The sequence below is a fragment of the Pelmatolapia mariae genome, linkage group LG10_11, assembly GCF_036321145.2.
Source record: "Pelmatolapia mariae isolate MD_Pm_ZW linkage group LG10_11, Pm_UMD_F_2, whole genome shotgun sequence".
Taxonomy (NCBI): Eukaryota; Metazoa; Chordata; class Actinopteri; order Cichliformes; family Cichlidae; genus Pelmatolapia; species Pelmatolapia mariae.
The window spans coordinates 7,441,503-7,465,381 of NC_086236.1; the positions used below are offsets into that span (position 1 = coordinate 7,441,503).

Here is a 23,879-nt window from a genome sequence, read left to right on the forward strand (position 1 = left end):
TATGAGTTATTATGAAACTATGGCTCTCTTCCACAGCATGTCTTTGTCCTGTGTTCCTCCCCTCACCCCCAACCAGTCTCACCTGGTTCTGCTGGAGGTTTCTTCCTGTTAAAAGAAAGTTTTTCTTTCCCACTTTCGCCTAAGTGCTCGGTCATAGTGGGTTGTCTGATTGATGGGGTTTTCTGTTTTCTCTGTGTTACTGTTGGGTCCTCACAATATTAAGCGCCTTGAGGCGACTGTTGTTGTGATTTGACGCAAAATAGAATTGAGTTCCTTTACAATAACTGCCCCAATAAATGTTTGGAAATAGTTTATTTATTTCTTTATCTACTCGCTTATGGGACCTGTGTATTTTAAAGCCAGCCTGCAAACCAAGCTTTCCTTGGGATGACGACGACGACGATGATGGTCGCAGTGTCTTTCCACGACTGCGGCAACAGGTGGCGGTGGATGACACAGAGGTGCAGGACATCAACAGCACTAAAGCAGAGAAACATTTACAATCTTCTCATTTCCGTGTTAATTTCAAAATAAAGCCGCTCTGTTGCCTCATACTTGAAAATATTTACTAAATATTCTCGATACATATAAAATCTCGCTATGGAGTGTAAATAAAAGCTAAATGGGGAAAAAATAATGCACAAGATTGTATAAAACAGCTAAAACCCTACTGCAGACGTTTTTTAAAAAAATGTGTGCCTGTATTTTTGAAGGCAGGGCCTTTCCTCTGGTCCCCGTGTTAGTAATTCCCGCTGACTTGACCCGTTTTCCGAGGCCACCTGCTCCGGACGACCACCGAGGAAGGGCTGCACACTGCGGCTTCTTGTCTGCCGTTTACCCGGAGGGAGAACCGGCCTGGAGGTAGGAGGTCTGTCCTTACGACATAACAAAAAACAGGCTGAAGTGGAAGCTGCACAGTGTTTTTGTAACGATCCGCTGCTCGCTTGAGCTCTGAACAGGTCCCTAGGTCCCGTTCTTTGTTTTATGGAGCGTTCATCACCAGAATGCGTTAAATAAATGTACAATTTTAATATTTTCATGCTGGTTTGCGAACGCGCTAGTGTGTTTTACTCATTTAGCACTGTTTATGATTAAATAGAGTCTAAATCTTTAATTCGGCCACGATACAACACACGAAGGAAAGCGTTAAGTGAATCAAAAAAGTGAGATTTGAGTCGGATTAAAAGTTTGCAAGATTTAGCACCATAATCCCAGGTTGCTTGTCTTTAGTTTCGTGATGACTGGTGGATATTTTGTCATGTCATGTTTTTATGATTTCCAAGAAGTGCACCCATGACAGACAATCTGGCATGAAATGCCAGTAATCCGGAAATCAGGAAACCATTGTTTCTTTATTTCAGTCAATACACAAGTGCACTATAAGTAAATCTGCCTTAAAGGGGGGAAACACAACTAGTGAGACTTTCTTTGTTCTCCTGTAGTGATAATGACCCACTTGAGTATCATATAAGAAGAAGCCTGCCAGTGATGGACAAAACAGACCAGTGAGCTGTGTAACTTTAGCTTTCTGGGAGCTGAGCCCAGAGGAGTTAGAAGGTTTCTCTTTTATCCTATTTAAAAAACAAAACAAAACAAAAAGACAGTAAATAATGAGCTCAGGTTTAGCTTGCACACATTGTATGCTACAATACACCCTAAAAGTGATGCTTTAGTAGCTATTGGACAATTCCAATGCAAACTTAAGACCCTTTTGGCCTCTGTTTGTACCTGTTTTACTTGATTTGCCTCTTTTTTGATGTTTTAGCTTTAATTCGAATTTGTCTCGTTGTCTTAGTCGATTTTTATTTCTGTGTGTGCATTGGAGCAGGATGGAGGCTGTGGTTGTGTGTGTATGAGCCATGGCGTCCACGTTGTCGCAGTGGTTTCGTAGCCTTCGTGTGAAGTTGCTGCAACGTTATGAGCACCAGCCTTTCGTGTCATGTTTGGCTGGTTTGTACGGCTGCCAGTGGAGACACTACAAGAGGAGTCAGCCTGAGGGCTGCTGCTGCAACAAGGTCAGGAAGCAGCAACACAAGAGCCACCGTCTGTTTATTATCACTGGAATTAATGAATCATACTGTGGTTAAGTTTACAGGAGTTTCAGTGTTTTGTGGGTTTTTTATTTTAAGTTCTAGCGGTCTTACCAAAATTAAAGTCCAGGGAAACTGAATGTTTTGGAATTTATTTTTGAAAGATTCAATATAAGAAATCAGCACAGAACTCTAGGCCCTATACATAAGCCGTCTCTGTGGCCCCCTTTCCTTTCTCGAGTCATACAGTGCTCTGAAAAAGCATGTACCCCCTTCCTGTTCTCTTATTTTTTGTTTTGCATGTTTGCACCCTTACATGTTTCAGATCATCAAACAAATTTTAATATTAGACAAAGATAACCGGAGTAAATAGAAAATTCAGGTTTAGGGAAAAAAGCTATCTTAATCCACAAAGGCTCAAATATATACATACACTCACTTACATATTTGAATAAGTGGTCCTGAAGGTTCAACAGTGTCCTTTAACTTAATGAGGCCAAGCCCTATTAACTTCTAATTGGTGATCATGATTGACTACAGCTGGTAGTTACAAGCATAAAAAGGATTTGTTTGACAGCACTCAATGGATTGATGAATACTCAAAATAATAGGGAACTGCAAGGAAATCCGAGATCTGGAAGAAGATCCAAACTGTCACCTTCAAATGTGAGTAAACTGGTTAGGATGTTCAGGAGCAATCCAGGAACCACCAGGGCTCAAGCCTGTAGCAAGTGTCAAGCATGGTGGTGGTAGCATCATGCTTGGGGACTGTGCAGTGGTTGGAATAGTGAACCTCCAAATTCTCCACTTTCACTTCAAATCAACAACCAACAGGACATTGATCCCAAACGCACAAGAAAACTATTTTTGGAAGGGATAAAGCTGGATGGATCAGCCTTCCCAGAGACCCGACCTCAACCCCTTTGAAATTTTGTGGACTATGCCTAAAAGCCAGGTCTGTGCAACAAATTCAAATGAACTCAAAAGAGTCATCAAATATTTACCCAAAATTATGCCAGAAACTTGTTGATGGATACCAAAAGGATCTAGTCGAGGTACAACTTGCTAATGGACATTTAACCAAATATTAGTAGGAGTCTATGTGTATGTTTGAGCTGGTGTATATATATACTTTTGACTCTGTGGATTAGAGGGACACACTCAAAAATTGAAACCGGTGCACCCAATTCTTTTTCTAAAGCCATCTAAAGTTGAGATGCTGTGTTTGGAAAGAGAGAGGAGTAAAAACACTCAAAATATGCTGAAAAAATGCAGAATAATTAAATTTAGAGACACATGTGTTACACATTATGTGGTCAGCAACATGAATTTTATTGTCAAACCAAACGGCAAACAGGAAAAAAAAACACTAATAAATCGTTGTGGGAGAATATAAATCAGCTACAGTTGGAGGAAAATAAAACAAATCAATAAAAAGAAATGAGGTAAGGGTGACGTGTCAGTGTGTTGATTCTTTGTTTTGTTTTCTGCAGTTATTGACTTCAGTATTTGCATTTCTACAACTGTAAAAGTCACCAAATAAGAAATCATTTTCAGACATTACAGTTAAACAACTTTATTTCACTTTTTTATTGTGCTGATGCTGAACAGAGCTGTCCAGTTGGAGCTCCTCAGTCTCTGTAAAACTCAGAGGAAGTCTTAAACTGCCACAAAAACAGAGCGGTAAACAGTGCGGGGGGCTGGATTTAACTCGGGGAATAACAAAAACAAATTTCTCTCATTGTTTCGTCTCCCCTGTCGTCAGTTGGAGGGTGCCAGCTTTGCTGTGCTTGTGGCGGCTTTCTGCTTGACGCTGCTGTTCCTCTACTTCTGGGGGCAAGCCAAGAATGACTACAATGACTTTGACTGGTGGGTGGAGCGACTCCTGCACTTATAGTACTGTCGTAGGTAAACATAGAGCTGTTCACATTAATCTGCTGCAGGAATCATTGGTGCTAAATTTACGTTCACATGTCTTTGTTGACTGAACATGTAACAAACGTTTTTCTGCCTTCATGTCTGTTGTGCTTCCTCTCATTTGGCTGAAGGTTTAACTTCGGGAACCTGGGCTTCTGGTTCCCGTGGTCTGTGGTGCTGCTGGCTGTCGCTGTGGTCTTCTTCACCTACGTCACAGTGCTAGTGGTGAGACACAAACGCTGCATTGGCTTTTCATCTCTCATCTCGATTTGTTCTACTTGTCTTTTTAGCTGATTGGATAATTTATTCAAGTGGTGTCAACTTTTTACTGTTGCTTTTTTTAATCTTATTTTTTAGTGTTTTTGGAAAGTTTTTTTTTTGTTTTGTTTTTTTTTTTAGAAAAAAAGTCTTAAATGAACAGTCTGTGGTTCTCTTTTATATTTTATTGATACAACATCATTAAAACATGCAGGTAAAAAATAAAAATAGGAACCTCAATCGCTTTTAGTAATTTCCTTTCAAACAAAAATTTGAAGCAACTGATTGATTGTTTAAAACCCGAAAAATCAGAAAAATAAAAGCAAACACTTAAATATTGTATATATTTAAGCCATCGTCACTGAAATTCATTTATCTTGTAACTTGTAACTGCAGTTGTTCGCTCCAGCAGCCACCCAGATTTGAAACATTCACTCTGCTCACTTCCTCATCCTCAGGCGCTGCACCGACTATACGGGGAGAGAGAATAATTAGCACTCTGGGTGTACCGCTCACACCAGCTGATGCCATGCCCTTAACCATCCTACCCTATCTCTCTCCCACAAATCATACCCTCCCCCCACCACAAGTAGATTCATGGGAAATCGATTGATCTGCAGCCCCGCAGCAGTTTTACGTTGGTGTTTTCACTCATTTCTGGGCTACTTTGACATTTTGACACCTTTGCTTTGCTGCAGAGTTATGCAAGAGGATCAATTTATTATTGCTCTCATAAATATGCAGGAAAAGCTGGGAGGCTGTTAGTCATAAAGAGTGGAAACATGGGAACCAGTAAGCCTGCCTTTGTTCGTAGTACAAAAATACACCTATCAACATTTCTACACACTTCTGACGTCACTAATCGCTCCTGTTTGGGATTTGCATATTTTCCCTATACTTTTAATCCTCCAGGTAGGCCAGCTTCCTCCCGCAGTCCAAAGGCACGCTCATTAAGTCAGTCATAAAGTGCCCACAGGCCAGTGAAACTGTGGTAGTCAGTCTTTCCGTGAGGTAGTCTAGTTATGTCATGCAACTTGCCTTTCTGTTTTCTTACCCCACAATCAGTCCCTGGTTCTGCTGGAGACCTCCTCCTGTTAACAGGGAGTTCCTCCTCCCCACTGTAACCATAAAGGGCTTCTCTTTCTAGCACTGCAGGGTCTTTATCATACAACATAAAGCTGCTCGAGACAGCTGCTGTGAAGTGGTAGATTAGAAAGCAAGTGCGTAAATGGTTCCAACTTATAACTCCAAACTGATGTAACACTTTCTTCTTCTTCATGTGCAGATGAAATACATGTTAGTTTCAAAATTTAAGTGGGTATTTGTAAATTTAAAAGAAACAAGATTCACTGTTTGTGTCTTTACTTTAAGTCGACGAGCTCATGAGAACCTGGCCAGATCATAAGTGTGAAAGCAGTTTTACAAAGGCAATGAAAGGTCAGGTTTTTATATAAACTCTGCTCTGGCTGCTTTAAACTTTGCCAAGCACCGCCCTTATGCATTCATGTGACGTTCCTGTGTGCAAGAGGAGTTTTATGTGCTCATCTTTAAACCCATAACCATGCCCACTTTGTTATGCTGTTATCTTATGTCCTTTCCTGTTTACAGTTAATGATAAAGATGGTGCAGAACCAGAACACAAAGAGCACAAAACAGGCTTGTCTGAGCACAAAAGTCAGTTTTATTATGGGAATTTTAAAGCCAGTACAGAAATGCAAGCATTTGGTGAATGCATTTATTAACTATATCTCACATAGACTTTGAACTATTCCTCAGACTAGCTCAGACTTTGTCCAGAAAGTCTCATCATCTCTTCCCAAGTTTATTTTGTCTGTGCTTTTCTGTCTCTGCAGCTGCTGGCTGTGTGCTTGCTGTCGGAGGGCCAGAAGCTTTATTTACACTGGAGTCACAAGGTAACTCAGTGATGTCTCTCATAGTTTTTATGGAATGTCGGGTCAATGCAGTGTCACTGGAACTGGCCAGCAGCTTTTTCATAGATTTTTGTTTGCAGACTTCAAATTCAATTCTGAGCTCAGACATGAATGTCTGCACAGTAATTATGGTGGATAATTACTGTGCTCAGTCTTAAAGGGACTTTTCTTTATTTTCTAGGTTAATAATTAATTTTTTGTTAAGCCACTTAACACTGACCTATGAATCATTCAAGCACAGTAAAATCACCTAACATATAGGGATGATCTAGTATCTACACATAAGAGAACCGATTTTAAATTTAATCTCCTGGCACTTTGCTACTAGCAGCCTGTGGCAAAAACATATTATTTGTGTCCCCATTACTTTAGCTGGATCTATGAAAAATTGCAAAGATAAAATAGTTTCAATGTCTGAAAGTCATTTCCTTAAGAAGTAGGAAAAAGAGAGAGAGAGAAATCTGGACCTTCAGTTGATTCATCGACTGCTCACTGAAGTCTATCAGAAAAAGTCTCAGTGGAAGGGTGGCCGTAACGAAGCCATTCTTAAGGAAGGTTAAAAAGGCTGAGGTATGCCACATTACTCAAGAGCTGGACTGAAAATTAGTGGCAATAGGTCTGATGGAGATAAATTTTTGCTTAAAATCGTCAGTAAGTACAGAGGAGGTCAGGATAGAGAGACAACAGCGAGTGTCTTCAGCTGTATTTAAAACACAGTGGATGCTCGGCCATGGTTTGGGCTGCATTTGACCATAGTAGTGTTTGGGACCTTTTCAAAACCAATGAAAAACGCCATCAGATTCTAATCCACCATGAAAAACCATCTGAAAACGTCTGATTGACAGAAAATTTCAGCATGGCAAACACACTGCTAGTGCAGTAAAAACATACTTGGATAGAAAACTATACCTCATGGATTGGCTTTCCCAGAGGCCTCAATATTATTGAATCAGTGTGGGATCATCTTGACAGATAACAAAGGCAGCCAACATCCAAGGAAGAGCTTTAAATGTCCTTTGAGAAGCCTGTCGAACTGTTCCTGAAGACTGCTTAAAGAAATTGTACCAAATATTGACTTTAAAGCTTGTTAGAATTGCACAAACTCTGTTGTTGTCATATATACTGCGGTTCCATGTTTGCTGTTCTCCTTATATTCACCCAGACGTCATCCTTAAAATTGACCTGCTAATTCTTTTCTCTGAGCTTATTAGGATGTTTTATTCACTGGATGCTAAAGAAAAAAATCACCAGAATGAACGAATTCTAGTCAGTGTCGCCAAATGAAGATGTTTTCTATCCATATGAAACATTTTTCATATTTCTACACTTTGACACTGTTTTTTGCAGATTGGGATCCTGGTGAGCCTGATGGTCTCTGTCATCGCCATGGCTGTCTTGTCCAACCTTTGGAGTAAAGAATGGAGGACGCTGCTGCTGTCCTTCCAGGTGACGCTCTTCTTCTCCTCCGCCACCCCTTACCTTGTTCTGTGTGTCCATGATTTCCACTTCTCGTGTTAGATTTTACTAGATTTTTTTTTTCTCTTCTTCCTGACCAGGTAACAGCACCTTTCTTACATGTGGGCGGAGTCTTACTGATGACATCACTGGCTTGGCCTGTTGCTTTGCATTTCTTTCGCATGAAAAGCAGAGGTGAGTCTCAGACGTGCTTTTAAAATGTTTGTTTTTATTCTGATATATGAAAAGATGATAAACATAAAAACTCATATTTAAAGTAAATTGAAAAATAAGTTTTCAAGAAACACAACACAAGAAAAGCACAATATGGGCAAAATACAATCAGCAGACACTTTCTTAGGTACACCTGATCAACTAACCAATTACATTAGAGCAACTCCGTGTATTTAGGCATGTAAAGGTGTTTAAACTGAGCATCAGAAAGGGGATTTAAGTGACTTTGAGTATTTCAGGAACTGATGGTCTTACTGGGATTTTCCAACTCATCCAAACGACTTCACAACGCTTCACTTCTCACCTATACATCCACGAACTGTGAAGCAGGTTAGATAAATACTGAGGGGAAAAACACACACACACACAGATTCCTTCATTTATTAGTTAGGAGCCCTCAGTTGTTTTTAATCTCTCTCTCTTCTTGTTTATGCTTTATATTGTGTTTTTGTGTTTTAGTACGGCGAGGCCTGATCATGGCCATGTACCTGACCATCCTGTTGTCCCTCTACTTGGTTCCCCTCGGGTTGTATTCTCCTTGTATCAAAGAGAAGGGGACCCTGGGCCCTGCACCGGCTCTCATTGGCCACAGAGGAGCCCCTATGGTGACCAAAAACACACTTACTGCTCTGTAAACCATTAAAGCTTGGACTTGAATCCCTTTTTAGCTTTGTTTTTCCATGATGCATTAAGTGTAAAATTTGATCTTTTCTATAGAAACAAGATAAACTTTAAATGTGCAAATATTTCACACATTTCTATTTATTTATTTATTTATTTATCTTATTTATATCTTCTACTACATGGATAGGTTTGATTTTTATAAATTCCCCATTGTGTCCTTTGTCTTTTCTCAGTTCTTCCTGTACACTAAAGTGAGAGAGCAGCAGTATTTCAATTGTCCTAGTGTCACATATGACAAAGTAAAACACAGAATTTTTCTTTCTTTGTAACAGAAATAAGCAGATTTTGATTTTCTTTTCATAAACAAACAGTTACTGTTCATGAGAGTAAAGGATTTTTTACATGCTGTTGTAAAACTTTTTGGTCTGTAAAAGAGTTTTAAGCCTGAATGTAACACAACATAAATTAGTGTAATGTGAAATATGTTCTTGGACACCGCTCAGGCCCTGAACTGACACAAAAACAAAGGAAAGCTCACATCCTTCCTGTGTGTTTTGTTCAGAGCTGAAAGTCCCCTGCATGCACTGACTGCTGCTGCAAGTTGCTGTTCTCTGTTGATTCTCATTCTGCAGCTCGCTCCAGAAAACACCCTGATGTCCTTTGAGAAGGCGGTGGAGGCTGGGTGTGACGGTCTGGAGACGGATGTCACCATCAGGTCAGCGAGGAGCTCTCTGCGAAAGCATGTGTGTTCAATTATGGTACAATGGCCCTGAGAGCCCAGTGCAATGCAGCCTAAACAGTATTTAGAAAACATGCTGCAAAGTGACAAAGCAATCACATGTCAGCAGCTTACCTTTTCACATAATCGCTGCACAGTCTCTCAGTTATTGTAAAACACTTTCAAAACTCTACTGAGCAGAGTACCCTGGGCTTTATTATGCAGGGTACTTTTTTTTTAATGTGATTTTTATTCTGTATTTATTGCTCATTTAGTGACTGTTATGTAAAGTGTATATTTTGAATAACTTGTTCAGCACTTCGGTCAGCTGGGGTTGTTTAAAATGTCCTGTAGAAACAAACGTGGCTTTAAAACCGCAACCAAATACGCAGATGCTGCAGAATCAACAGTGGGCGTGGCCACTGACTGTCTCGATTGATCATGTGACCAAACATTTGTGGATGTCTTGCCATCTTGTTTCACTTCCTGTTAATTGTGGTGTTTTTTCTGCTGATGACTGATCTGATTTCAGATTAATGTTACAAAATGTGAAACTCTGTAATTGCAACAGCTGCAACAATGAACCACAGTCTTCTTTATCTAATAGTATAACATTCATGATTCCTGCAGCGTTGGCTCTATTACTTTTGGTTCTTTTTGTGGCGGACACTTTTCTACCACATGGTATTTAATTATGTGTAAAATACAGTCAGATCCAGTGACATTTTTTGTAGTTTTGCTTCTCTAAACCAGCTCAGATTTAAAACCATTCAAGACTGTTTAATGCTTAGATCCATTTTGAAATGCAGTCCTCCATTTTTAGAGGCTTGACAGGAATTGGACAGTTGACTGATACGCAGTAACATGGGTGAGGGCTGTTCTTGTCCTTTTAGGGAGATAAAAGATCTGAAGTAGATTCCAAATCCGGTATGTTTTCACTGGAACATTCAATATGAGATCCAAAGAGATACTGCCAACGGTTGCTCCTGACTGAACCTGCTTCTGCCAGAGGTGTCTTCCTGTTAAAAGGGAGTTTTTCCTTCTCACCATCGCCAAAGTGCTTGCTCATAGGGGGTCTTCTGATTGTTGGGGTTTTCTATGTATTATTGTAAGGTCTTTACCTTACAATATAAAGAACCTTTAGGCAACTTTTTTAATTGATTTACAGTCAGGTCCATAAATATTGGGACATCGACACAATTCTAACATTTTTGGCTCTATACACAACCACAATGGATTCCAAATGAAACGAACAAGACATGCTTTAACTGCAGACTGTCAGCTTTTATTTGAGGGTATTTACATCCAAATCAGGTGAACAGTATAGGAATTATGACAGTTTGCAAATGTGCCTCCCACTTCTTAAGGGACCAAAAGTAATGGGACAATTGGCTTCTCAGCTGTTCCATGGCCAGGTGTGTGTTATTCCCTCATTACCCCAATTACAATGAACAAATAAAAGGTCCAGAGTTCATTTCAAGTGTGCTGTTTGCTTTTTGAACCTGTTGCTGTCAACTGCTAGGATGAGATCCAAAGAGCTGTCACTACCAGTGAAGCAAGCCATCATTAGGCTGAAAAAACAAAACAAACCCATCAGAGAGATTGCAAAAACATCAGGCGTGGCCAAAACAACTGTTTAGAACATTCCCAAAAAGAAGGAACGCACTGGTGAGCTCAGCAACACCAAAAGACTAGGAAGACCACGGGACACAACTGTGGTGGATGACCAAAGAATCCTTTCCCTGGTGAAGAAAACACCCTTCACAACAGTTGGCCAGATCAAGAACACTCTCTAGGAGGCAGGTGTATGTGCGTCAGAGTCAACAATCAAGAGAAGACTCCACCAGTGTGAATACAGAGGGTTCACCACAAGATGTAAACCTTTGGTGAGCCCCAAAAACAGGAAGGCCAGATTAGAGTTTGCCAAACGACATCTGAAAAAGCCGTCGCAGTTCTGGAACAACATCCTATGGACAGATGAGACCAACATCAACTTGTACCAGAGTGATGGGAAGAGAAGAGTATGGAGAAGGAAAGGAACTGCTCATGATCCTAAGCATACCACCTCATCAGTGAAGCATTGTGGTGGAAGTGTCATGGCGTGGGCATGTATGGCTGCCAGTGGAACTGGTTCTCTTGTATTTATTGATGATGTGACTGCTGACAAAAGCAGCACGATGAATTCTGAAGTGTTTCGGGCAATATTATCTGCTCATATTCAGACAAATGCTTCAAAACTCATTGGACGGCGCTTCACAGTGCAGGTGGACAACGACCCAAAGCATACTGCAAAAGCAACCAAAGAGTTTTTGAAGGGAAAGAAGTGGACTGTTTTGCAATGGCCAAGTCAATCACCTGACCTGAATCTGATTGAGCATGCATTTCACTTGCTGAAGACAAAACTGAAGGGAAAATGCCCCAAGAACAAGCAGGAACTGAAGACTGTTGCAGTAGAGGCCTGGCAGAGCATCACCAGGGATGAAACCCGGCGTCTGGTGATGTCTATGTGTTCCAGACTTCAGGCTGTGATTGACTGTAAAGGATTTGCAACCAAGTATTAAAAAATGAATGTTTGATTTATGGTTCTTATTCTGTCCCATTACTTTTGGTCCCTCAAGAAGTGGGAGGCACATTTGCAAACTGTTGTAATTCCTACACCGTTCACCTGATTTGGATGTAAATACCCTCAAATAAAAGCTGACACTCTGCAGTTAAAGCATGTCTTGTTCGTTTCATTTGGAATCCATTGTGGTGGTGTATGGAGCCAAAAATGTTAGAATTGTGTCGATGTCCCAATATTTATGGACCTGACTGTAGACGTCACTCATTAATAAACTACTGTTATAAGTGTTATTCCTTACAAAAAATATTGTTTATTAAAGTCGAGTATAAAGAATAAAAATCAAAGTATCCAATAAATCCAAGGATAATCGACTTTTTGAGGAATTCATTGGCATTTTAAATTCCCCAAGTTTGTCTAATAGTGAATGTAAAGTATTGATAAAAGAATTTGAGCATTTGAGCCAGTAGCTCTCTACATACATGCTGTCATGACATTATTATGTTCCAGTTCTGTTTCTAAAGACAATCACTGAAGACCAAGCACTTAGCCAGGTCCCAGTTAAGCCTATTAAACTTTAAATACAATAACCTTTCAGGCGAGCTGACTTTTCTGTTTCTGAAAAGCTCCCTGCCCCATTTAGAGTCTCATACTGTTGTCCTGTCCTTGTCCTCTAGTTTTGATGGCGTGCCTTTTCTGATGCATGACTACACTCTGCAGCGGACCACCAACATCCATGAAGTTTTCCCAAACCAGACCAATGCTCCAGCTGCCAGGTTCACCTGGAACGAGCTGGAGAGCCTGAACGCTGGGGACTGGTTCCTGTCTGTGAGTCTGCCATTTAATGACACCTTTCCCATGATAGTCATAGCTATTCTCTGATGTTTGAAAAATGTAACCATAGAAAAAAAGCTCTAAAAAAATAAACAAAAGGAAGAAGTATTGATTTTATTCACTGCATTTTTTTGGGGTCAGCTAATAACCTCTGATATTCTTTTACCTGCTGTTTACCATAGATGGGCTCAGAGCACAGCTGCTAATCTTTTCTATTTAAATAAGCCATTTGAAGTGTTTTGAGCATGTCTACCTGAGAGCACACACTGGGGCAAACCCAGGACATGTTGGAGAGATTGCATCACTTGGTTGGCCTGGAAATGCATCCCAGAAGAGGGTTAGAGCGGGAGGAGGTAGCTAGGGAGAGAGAACCCTGACCCAGATTAGAATAAGCGGCAGAAAATGGATGTACAGATGTAATGAAATGCTGAGAAAAAAGAAGATATTTGTTTACTATATTTGAGGTTTAAGAGTGTTACTATAACTACAGAATGGAGTTGAGCATGTTTGGACACAAATGAATTCCTCATGACAACAGCCAAAAATGGAAAAAAAAATCAGCTGGCCAATGAAAAGCATATCACATGTCATGTGAAATCACTGTATTGATTGGTTATTGATGGTCACCCCTGCAGCACAACCCATTTGGCACGGCTGGCTCTCTGAACGCAGACGACCGACAGCGAGCTGGAAACCAGTCGGTCTGTAGCCTGCAGGCCTTCCTCCAGCTGGCAGCTCAGACGGGCAAACTGGTGATCTTCGACCTCTATCGGCCACCCAGAGATCACCCTTTCAGAGACACCTGGATCCAGCGCACGCTCGAGGTCATCCAGAACGAATCATCCATCCATTCCTCACAGGCGAGGCTTATTTTGTTCTCTATCACCAGACTCCACTGTGAAATGTTGTAATTTAGCATTTTACCGTTTGAAAAGAGTAAAGAGTGCAGTTACTGTGAGTGAGCAGTAGGTAACACTGCTTGCGTGCCATATCTAGGTGCTTTGGCTGCCATCAAATCTCAGAGCTCTGGTCCAGGAACTCGATCCTGAGCTCCAGCAGACTTCAGGCAGTCGGCTCCCTCTAGAGGAGCTCCAGAGTAACCACATCGTCAAACTCAACCTGGACTACACTTTCATGTCCGCTGAGCTCATCAGGTAACACAAGTGTGTGTGCGTCTGTACTGTCCTCCTCCTTGTGTTTAGTAATATTCATGACTTTCTCCTCTCCTGTGTGTAGGGAGTACACTGCAGTAAACATCACCACTAACTTGTATGTGATCAGCCAGCCATGGCTCTACTCTCTAGCCTGGTGTGCTGGAGTGCATTCAGTCACCACTAATGCCCCCCAGCTGCTCAGCACCATCAGTTCCCCTTTGTTTATCATGGTGAGTTCAAGCAATGCGCTTCATTTCTGACATCGACCTGTTCCCTCTCTTTCTTACTGCAGAAGCTTTTATTTTGAAACACCTGACGTATTGATGATACCATATAGTTAGCAGTGGGGGGTAAGGGTGCCAATTTTGAGGTAGTTTGGATGAGGTGCGGTTGTAGTATCATGTAGTGGGGCTTTACCTTTTATGGTCCAAGCTGCTGAAGCAACCTACCAAATCATATCAGTCATCCAGCATAATCAGTGATTAAACCAAACTCATAGCAACTCCTATTTAACCTTCAGTGGTCCCGTTTCTGGTTTTAATGATTATTTTACCCTATTCCTGCTTGTTTAATGAATTGCAATTTTTAGGTTCTAATAATTGTTCATGCATGCGTGTTTTAAAGTGTCCTGCTGTTGAGTGTCTTATGTTTTTTATCTGTAAAAACACAACGTACACCGTGTATATCGTGAGCTTGTGCTACATAAATAAAGTTTTGCTTGCTTTTGCTGTAACATTTGTTTCTTAAATGTGTTTTAATACACTATTTAGTCATCTAAAGCAGCGGTCCCCAACCTTTTTTGCGCCACGGACCGGTTTATGCCCGACAATATTTTCACGGACCGGCCTTTAAGGTGTCGCGGATAAATACAACAAAATAAAACTAGTACCGGTACCGAAAAAAAGAAGATTTATTCATAACACACGTGAAAAGACCCAGGAAAACCGAGTTAACGATAAAAACGATAACAAAATAACGCTGAAAACCGATAAAAACCCTGAAAACCATACATTTCACACCTGAGCCTCAACTCTCGCGGCCCGGTACTAAATGACTCACGGACCGGTACCGGTCCGAGGCCCAGGGGTTGGGGACCGCTGATCTAAAGCACATCTGTAGCATGTTAAATTATGCTAAAATACAGATTATTACATACCATTGGGCAACTGTTTTACCAGAGAGGTGTTGTAATCTTGTCAAGTGTGTGCTGGGCTTAGATTAACTTTTGATATTTATTTTTCTAGTACTACAGCCGACAGGCCTCCTGGTGGAATAAGTGCTTGGTTACGTTAACTTGCGGCACCATCTTGTGGTAGAAATTAGTACTACAAGCTACAATCTGGGAACCTTTTAAACCATATTTGAACACAGGAATTTACAGAATGCTAAAATGAACTGTGAACTTTTGCCTATTTATTATTGTTTCATATATAAAAGATAATAATATTCACCTGTTTGCTTCCACACGGTCTCTTCTGATCTGCTTCTCAGACTCCCGATGAGTATAAACTGACGTGGATTCTTACTGATCTGATGTCCTTTGTGCTGATCCTCCTTATCTTCTTCTTCCACAGGTGGAAAACACACACACATGCACACACACACACCTACCTCGCATCCAATACATCCAACCTGTATTCTGATGTAATCGCCATGTTTCGCTCTCTATCAAGATGAAAATGTGTTTTCAGATGGAGAGAGAGGGAACTGGCCTTCTGCACGGGCAGCAGGATCAAGATGGAAGGTGGCACTTACAGCAAATTTAAAAAGGGTAACTTACCATAAAATAAACGTCAGACTTAAAAAAACAAAAACAAAAAAAAACTAGAAGAAAACTGGAGTCTAGATATGTGACGCACACAGACATTTTCATCTCTAGGCTAAATTAAAATCACCCCATTGAGAGTAAACAATTTTTTCTCTGTACATTATATTAAAAATCTGGTGTTTAAAACCCCATAAATACATCAAATTAAAGAATTAACTAAATGGAAACATAACCATCAGATTGGTTAAATTTCTCAATAAAAAATGAATTTGTCATGAACTATGTACTTTGTATTTATACATGGAGAAAATATAATATAGTATATATTGGAAAATTGCCATTATAAGGTTGTTTTCAGACTTTGTTTTCACAAAGATTTAATTATGAGATGAGGTATTAGACGTACACTGTAATCAGTGCAAAACAAACAGGTCTAACATCTTATTTGAAATGCAAATGCAATGATTATAAATCAACAATTGTTTTTCACAGTTGCAAAACATTTTTGGGGAGTCCTGTGTTAGTGATGGAATTAGTGTGATTTGTGATTATTTCTCATCTACCTCCTGTAGTTTAAGGAGCTGGTTTGATATTTCACACTGAGGACTGAATTAGAGGACTGAAAATGTTAACAAGCAAGAACAAAAAAGAAATAACACAAACAATTGTGTGTATAATGTTTCCAGCTTGTAAAAAAAAATGAGGATTACATTTTTTTTCATGGGGGTGTTTGAACTGTTGGTCAGAAAAACCAAAACATCTAAGATGCCACCTTTGGCTCAGAAAGTCTAAATGAGATTTTGTAGATTAAATTATAGAAAAATACTTTTACATTTTTGTTTAATTTATAGTTAAATTTATAGTTTAATACCCCCTTTAATAACTCCATGACCTTTTCTATAGCACCTTTCATTCTATTTAAAATCAATCAGTACCTCCCATCTGAACCCCTCAGAATCAGCTGATTTTTTTTTAATGACAACTTTAGTATATTTAATGAAGCCACACAAACCTTTACCTTCATACTAAGAAAATATTCCAAGAACACAAGGCTGGGTTGGACTCATTTTCATATTATTCATGTTTTTCCAGCATTTTGTGAGTTCTCATAACGTAAATATGGGAGATATCAATATGAAAAAGGGTTTTTTTTTAGGGCTAAAAAACACAGTTTAAAAAATAAACCGCGGATAAATCAATTCCCACTGCCACAATATATGTATCATATCCTGAGAACCTGCCTCTTTGGAGCTAAAAGAGGGCACCCAAAAACATGAGATATCATTGGAAAGATCAGCAGGACTTATTAGGGTAGCTCAATTAAGTCAAAAGATATAGACCAAAAACAAATGTTTTTGGTCCTAAATGATTAGGATCCGTCTTATGAGGATATAAGTAAGTGCATAAAAATGCCATATGTAGCAACTTAACTTAAAAATTGAAAATTCATATATGCAAAGTGAGATTTAATGGGGGGCTCCAGAATGATTTTTCTGGTCCAGGCTTTATAGGGCTAAAAACCCAACATTTTGACTTATGGACAGCTAATTTTTCTTTCTTCTGACTGTATCTTCTCTCTCAGAGCTGAGTGATATCTGGTCGGTCTCCAGTGGGAACTCGGCTGCGGAAAAGACGCCCAGCCTGGCGGCTGTAACAGAGCACTAATGTCTGCTGAGCCTTCGAAGCCAAATCACACACTGTCAACCTCGAAAAACTTCTGTGTCTTAATGAATTAAAGTGGCTGAAACAATGCCTCACTCTGTATTTATCTGGTTTAGCGTTTTAAATCATTTTACCGTTAGACTTCAAAAGGTTAGCAACAGCTGGCAGCTTAGTTTAGCTTAGCATAATGACTGGAAACACAAGGGAACAGCTAGCCTGGCTCTGGCTAAAGCTAACAAAAATCAAGTGTCTTATTAGATTGCGCTTGTTAAACCTTTCCCACAGGGGCCGTTTTAGTCAACCTGATTTTATATTCCTCTATTTAAATTAATGAGAAACTCTTTATATTGAGCTGTTCACATCTCCCTTCTGAAGACAGGCTGTGTGGACTAAATGTGAAATATCGATTCCTCCGATACCAGTCATTTATGTTCTAGAATCGATTCTCACATTAAACTATCGATATTTTAGTAATTTAGGGTAAATTTGTAGTTTATCATTAACAGGAACTCAGTGGAAAGAAACTATATCATTCGGATTGTCTACATTGGATGGAACTACTTCCTCTTCCGCCTTTCATAGTCATGTGCGAAATACGGCTGTATAAATGTGACGCAGCCCCTTGGTGTGCGCACTCACAACAATGGCTGAGCGTAATTGGAGTTATGTGCGGACGTATTTTACATCCACAAACGTGGTTTGCGATACATGTGGCAAGAAAGTGAGGTGTTGTGGCAACACCACAAATTTGTCAAACACCTCAGAGTAAATGATATCACAGAATATGACGAGCGTATGTTGAGGCGAACTGAAGAGGAGGAGTGGACAGGGACAGGTGCTGCTAGGGGGAGACACAATAAATAAAATACGTTTTTGTACAAAGTATCTGTATCGGATCAGTATCGTCGATACCACCCTGAATTTTACTTGGTATCGGATCGGAAAGGAAATCTGTGGTATCGCACATCACTATATTAAACAGTGTCAAATAATCAGGCGAGCTAGTAATGTAAGCCAAAAGCTCCGACTCCAGAGCGGTTAGCTCAACATGCTAACTTTTTTTCAGTGGCAGAAACAATCATCAATACTAATTTGGTTATGTTGGACACAAAAGCTAAGCCCACCTGCTGTTCAAACCAGTTTGTCTTAGGGAGCCAGTCAGAAGACAGTTGGCTTAAATGGGAAGAAGCTAAAACGGCACATGAGATGCTCATAATCCTGAGTATCCCTATTTGTATTTGAAATAGATTACTTTTAATTAAAATTTTGTAATTTAGACATGATTGTAAGGATATAGCTTACAAGTAAATATCAGAATGAAAGTTAATTTATAGCTGGATACTTGGATGTCTTTGATCATGCAGGGAAAATTCTCTGGCATCTAAAATCTCATGTTGCAATTTTCTTTCTTTTTTTAAAGAAACCAACCACACAGGACTCTTTGGAAAATGTTATTTATTCATTTCTACAGCATAAGATATGTGGTCGTATGGATGAAACAATTTCTGCTTCATAAACATCATCCAGAACAAACATAAAACCGTTATGACTTACAAATTAATACTAAATTCATATATTAAAAAAAGAAGAGACAAATACGAATCATTCACCAGCTACAGTACACATGGAGACACTGAAAAAAATCCCTACTGGATATAAAGAGTGCTTGAACTTTGTGGCACACACACGGGATGCTAACGATGAAGTAAAAGCAACATTACTCGTATTTCCTCCACACCGGTGCTATGTTCAAGTCCAGATAGTGTTCACAGGTTTGGAGATTGTTCCTGATGTGGCTGAGGTTGACTGCGAAAATTGGCAAAGTGTAACAAATCGATCAAATCAAAGAAGAAGAAAAAAGGAAGACATCTGAAACGTAAAATGTTTTTTTAAAATGTCATAACATTGATTTAATAACCTTGGGACAACTGTAAGCATAAATAGGAACACTACCTACAAGTTAAATAAACAAAAAGAACCAGAGGACTAATGTTATGGGGAGATGTTGCTTCAGAGAGCCATAGTTAAGTCAGGGATGAATGAAGCATCACAGAATCTCTTGGGATTATAAAGATTTGGGTACAATAACGGCACAAATTAACCCATTAATTCAAAAATAATGCAGCATCATTTTGACTTGACCTGCAGTCAGTCCGGTGGGGTTCCCAAGGTTCAAGTAGAGTCATCATTGATATTTATTAGTCCTTTATTTATCTAGGTAAAAAATCTCATTGAGATTAAAAATCTCATTTCCAAGAGAGACCTGGCAAGTCTTAAGTCTACAAACTTGTGAGTTGTGTAAATATCAGATTTCTAATGTTATTAGTCTGCCTAAAAACATATTTTTGTGATGAGGTTAGTGGCATTTTCCTTTGAACCAACTATATTAAAGAGACGCTCTGAGGCCGTGGGTGCTACCTGTAAAAAAACAAAAATATGAATCTTTTTAAAAAAGAATTTTCAAAAAGTGAGGCGGAACACCTTTACAAATTTTGAATATGCAGATAAAAAAAGAGTAGCTCCAGAGAAAATTCTGCTCAGAAAAGGTTTGGAAACGCCCCTAACGTCATCAGAAAAATAATTTGATGACCAAACTAGAGATGCAGAAGTTAAATTTGGCAGTTTTTCTGTGAGAAATATTATTGTAGTATTATTGAAGGGTCTGTACCTTACAATATAAAGCGATTTGAGGTGAGAGTTGTTTATCTAAATGAACTGAAGTGAATTTAGGAAGTGTATTATGATCCTTGAATTTTTCAGTGGAAAACAGATGGTGAGACTGGGAAATTTTCTTATATTGGATCATTTTTTAAATGTCTGTGAAGGTTCTCAGTCATCCAGGTCATCGTAGTTTGAGGAGCTTGGAAAGAAAAGCATCTGGAGAATGCTTTTCTTTCCAAGCTCCTTAAATCAGTTTCTAAAGAATGACTCTAAATTGTATAAATGGGAGTTTGTTCATGCCTTTAGGATTCTATTTGAACTTTTATGCCATTTTATATTCTTAATGAATTATAATCAAGAATATGATCTATACAGTAGAAGCAATTCAAAGATCTGCAAAATAAAAACTGTTGATTTGACACAAGAAGTGTGCGGGCATAAATCTCGTGCATACCTCTCTGCGTAAATATCACCAGGTCCAAGATAGCAAGATTTCTTTGAGACCAGGATGCTTCTTCAGATTTGAAACCGGCATGTTAAGATGGAGATTAATAGGACAGAAAATGATCTAACTGCTATTTCTTTTCTAACAGAAACACTAAAAATGACTGGCTCCAGATTTTAAATGTAGTGTTTTAAGGATCGGTTCATCGATGATGCCAAACAAGACATTTAACTGTGCTCCCCTAACACAGTTAAACAAGAACAGTTGCATTCATCACTTTCAGCCTATGTAGGACCAAGTTCCTACTTAGTGACACTTTATAAATACAGGCCCAGCTGTTTCAGTGCAGATGTTAATAGTATAAAAATCTTCATGGTCAGTTCAGTCAAGACGTGTGAAAAGTGGTTTCACTGAAAGTTGAACGTGTCACACTTTACAGCACAGAGAATAAACGTCACTGCTAATCACTGCAATTACACAAAGTCCAGCTTCAGGTAAAAGTCATTTAAAGGCAGCGGGTGAGTTTTAAGACAGGACCGATGTTATAGTGTGAAAACATTAGAGCGTCACAGTCAGCCATTAGCGCGTTTTTTACATTCTGCCGTGTGGGTGTGGGTGTTTGTGTCCAGCTTCGATCAAATGGGATCAATGACTTTCCAGCCTTCTGCTCACTTGCTGTTGCCCCGGGACGTTCGCTGTTTGGTCATCGTCGTCAGCATCTGGCTGATGTAAGAGGTCAGGAGGTCGTCCATTTTGTAGCCCTGATGGATGAGAATACATTAATGATTGCTTTGTGGGATGTGCGGCTCTTTTCACTGTATAAGGATCTATTATTATTCACACAAGATCACCGATTTGATTTTCTCATAAGTTTTCCTGTGACGTTAGAACTGTTACTTCACCCCTTTTCTCTGAGCTGTAATTAAGTTTGAAGTTAAAAAGAGAGCACAGGTAACCATGCAAAATCGTTTCAGACACCACACTCAAAAAATACTTGATTACACATGAAATAAATGAGCGATTCAAATGTGAACGCAAAGATTTTGCTTCCTGCAGAGCGTAATCTTGTTGGTGGGACACGTGATAAACGAGAGAGTCTACAGAAAAGACAGACAATTAAATCTGCTGGCACGCTCCTTTCACTGCTCAGGCTGTGCATAATCACATTAAAAGCAGCTTTGTTTGGAAAGCTAAATGCTCACACTCTTTGTTTCATGTTATAAAAACTAAGAGCTCACCAGGGACGTTTCACACAGCAGCTTGCTGCCTCGCACCAGGTTTCCAATGGTGATGTGAAAGTACGTGTTGCCGCTGCTCCAGTTGGAGATCTTGGTGAAAGGGTGAGTGATGAGGATGTCCTACAGGAAATTTTGATAAGCCGGATAAGAGAATAATCCAGTGCTCAAACTCATTCAAATTAGCTGAGCATAAACTTCACATACAAACAAATATTTCCAGGTTTAAATCAAAACTAATTGCGAAAAAAAAGTGCTTTGATTTAATTCAAAGGAACGGTCGCCTCAATGTGCTTTATATTGCAAGCTAACTACAATACAATAATACAGAGAGAAACTACAGTAATAGAAAAAAGCACCAACAATCAGAAGATCCCCTATAAGCAAGGACTTGGCAACAGTGGGAAGGAAAACCTCAGTTTTAACAGGAAGAAACCTCTGGAGGAAAACAGGCTCAGGGAGGTGCATCTATCTCCTGTGACCAGTTGGGAGTGAGGGGAGGGAACAGAGTAGTAAAGCGCTTTATCAATACAGATCGATTTAAATATCAAAGATAAATGTGTTCCACCTTAGACTTGGGATCAATCAGACTGACTCCATGTTTGTTGATTGCTATCAGGAGGGTTTCTGGGTAATTAGGATCAGTTGTTTGCTGCAGAAAAAGCAAAACAGAAAAACAAAAAATGTAAAGTTTGTCACAGTGTTGTGCTGCTTTTTTAAAAATGAAAGTAGATAAAATAGAGCAGGAAACAGTGAATGCAGAAGTTCCAAGCTTTCATAAACTAAAGAGTCTCTAGCGTCTTTACCTTGACTTCGAAGAAGGCAGAACCAAACGTGGGCCACTTGTAAATGATTTTGAGGAAGGAGAGTTTGGCTTCTTCCCGAGTCTTCCCTGAGTGCTTGTTGAACAGCGACACGATGGACTGAGACACACAACAAATGGAAGATGAAACACTCATTCATTCTTTTTGCACACAGACTTGTGATTACCTATAAAAGTAGCAAGCAGCTGTGGGTTATGTTTTGGATTTTAATGTTTTTAAACTCCTAGAGAACTCTGAAAACAGTAAAGCCTCTTTTTGGGGTTTGGGATGACGTCAGAGAGGGAAGCTGACGTGCTGCTACAGATTTAAATCTCTGCATATCCCCTGGTGATTGTCTCGAGTTCTTTTTAATCAGTACAATCAGCACACAACTTTTAGTTTGTTTCAGTTTTATAGATCATTTTAACTCATTTGAAACTTGAGTACCTACGACTAATTAAGGAATGTGCATTTAGCAGCATGGCTTAGGCCAAAACTCCTTTTTCAGGCCTCTAAAAATAGCATTTTTCTGAATCCGGTGCTTCAAAGGATCCTGTAAACACATGAGGTCGGCTCTTTTACAATAAAAGCTCCTGCATAAAACATCTGAGTCACCTAGGAGTTTTAATGTGCGATTAAAAGTTTGTGTCTCACTAGATTTCCACAACAAGTTCAATCTAACTTTTGTGTTTTTTACTTGTTGAGTAAAACTTTAACTGCCCAGCATAGGAGCCAAAAAGCACCAATCACCAGACCTTATTTCTGGATTTTTGAATGAAAGCATGAAAACATCTTAAATATGTAAGAACTGTGATCACTGAGGAAAGGTTATAAATGAATGAACACCCGAGGATTAAATCCAAATCTGATGTTTTAATTCTGCATCTGTGGCAACAAACTGAAGAGGAAATGATTTTTTAACGTAGTCATCATCAGCATGAGGCCATTCCTGCATCCAGACATTCAGTTTTTTACCATTTTTAAATCTGCGTGTGCTCACCCGCTTCCAGTCGTCGGGGGACAAATGTCTGATCTGGTCCTGGGGGACAAGCTCCTTCAGGATCTTGGAAATATTGTGGAAGTGGGATTTATCCTCCTCAAACTTCACCCTGTAGATCAGCGCTGCCAGCTGGTGCACCTCCTCCTTTGAGCACTTGTGGTAGCCACGCAGATACTTCGGCAGCTCCTGCAGAGAAAGACAACAGCTGGTCAGAAACCGATACCACACACAGATTTTCTTTTTTGAAGCTTTGCACAGCTGGAGGGAAGATAGAGACAGAGAGCTTTCAGCATGATTCAGAGTTTAGTCTACACCATCCATTCTATATCAGGCAAGTTTAAAATGTTTTATCTCAACATTTAACCAAGTAAGAGTAACCAGATATACTGATACTGCAGAGGGACTAACCTGGTAGTAGTGGAAGATGGAATCAGCCATGGAGTCCTTTCCAGGAAGTGTATTAGTCCACAGCTTCTTCATGAAGAACACCTGGTAGGTCAGAGAAGGCACTACACCTGCACACAGCACAAAGATGAAAAGACAAACTGGTAAAGAAAGAAGAATCAGCAAGAAGATCAAAGATAATCTGA

General features: G+C 39.6%; 2 protein-coding genes across 5 annotated transcripts in view; one reads left to right on the forward strand and one right to left on the reverse strand.

Annotated features, from left to right (window-relative positions):
• Positions 1–755: 755 nt before the first annotated feature.
• LOC134635875 (glycerophosphodiester phosphodiesterase domain-containing protein 5-like) lies at positions 756–17,247 on the forward strand. 2 transcript variants are annotated; one of them, XM_063485510.1, is made up of 16 exons: positions 756–861; positions 1,829–2,015; positions 3,796–3,899; positions 4,079–4,172; positions 6,059–6,118; positions 7,484–7,582; positions 7,693–7,786; positions 8,285–8,430; positions 9,082–9,164; positions 12,405–12,555; positions 13,197–13,421; positions 13,558–13,715; positions 13,798–13,945; positions 15,207–15,289; positions 15,407–15,486; positions 17,066–17,247. In XM_063485510.1, exons 2-16 carry the CDS (start codon positions 1,860–1,862, stop codon positions 17,146–17,148), a joined length of 1,764 nt encoding a protein of 587 aa, XP_063341580.1. In that variant the 5' UTR covers positions 756–861; positions 1,829–1,859; the 3' UTR covers positions 17,149–17,247. The 2 variants fall into 2 exon arrangements, with proteins under 2 accessions (XP_063341580.1, XP_063341581.1); XM_063485511.1 differs by having other exon boundaries at positions 779–868.
• Positions 17,248–18,576: 1,329 nt separating this feature from the next.
• Positions 18,577–23,879, reverse strand: part of myo7ab (myosin VIIAb) — a 51,327-nt gene continuing 46,024 nt past the window's right edge. For 2 of the 3 annotated variants that reach the window (XM_063485507.1, XM_063485506.1), the window contains exons 45-50: positions 23,698–23,804; positions 23,290–23,475; positions 22,293–22,409; positions 22,055–22,138; positions 21,490–21,609; positions 18,577–21,012 (exon numbers count right to left, since the gene is read on the reverse strand). In XM_063485507.1, coding sequence (XP_063341577.1) covers positions 20,920–21,012; positions 21,490–21,609; positions 22,055–22,138; positions 22,293–22,409; positions 23,290–23,475; positions 23,698–23,804 — 707 coding nt within the window. In that variant the 3' untranslated portion in view covers positions 18,577–20,919. The remainder of the gene's footprint in view (positions 21,013–21,489; positions 21,610–22,054; positions 22,139–22,292; positions 22,410–23,289; positions 23,476–23,697; positions 23,805–23,879) is intronic. The other variant, XM_063485509.1, reaches the window with a different exon arrangement.

Coding starts and splice junctions, on each gene's coding strand:
- LOC134635875 (XM_063485510.1), top strand. CDS start 1,860: ATGGCGTCCACGTTGTCGCAGTGGTTTCGTAGCCTTCGTGTGAAGTTG. Junction 4,173..6,058: donor CCTACGTCACAGTGCTAGTG/GTGAGACACAAA, acceptor CTGTCTCTGCAG/CTGCTGGCTGTGTGCTTGCT. Junction 6,119..7,483: donor ATTTACACTGGAGTCACAAG/GTAACTCAGTGA, acceptor TGTTTTTTGCAG/ATTGGGATCCTGGTGAGCCT.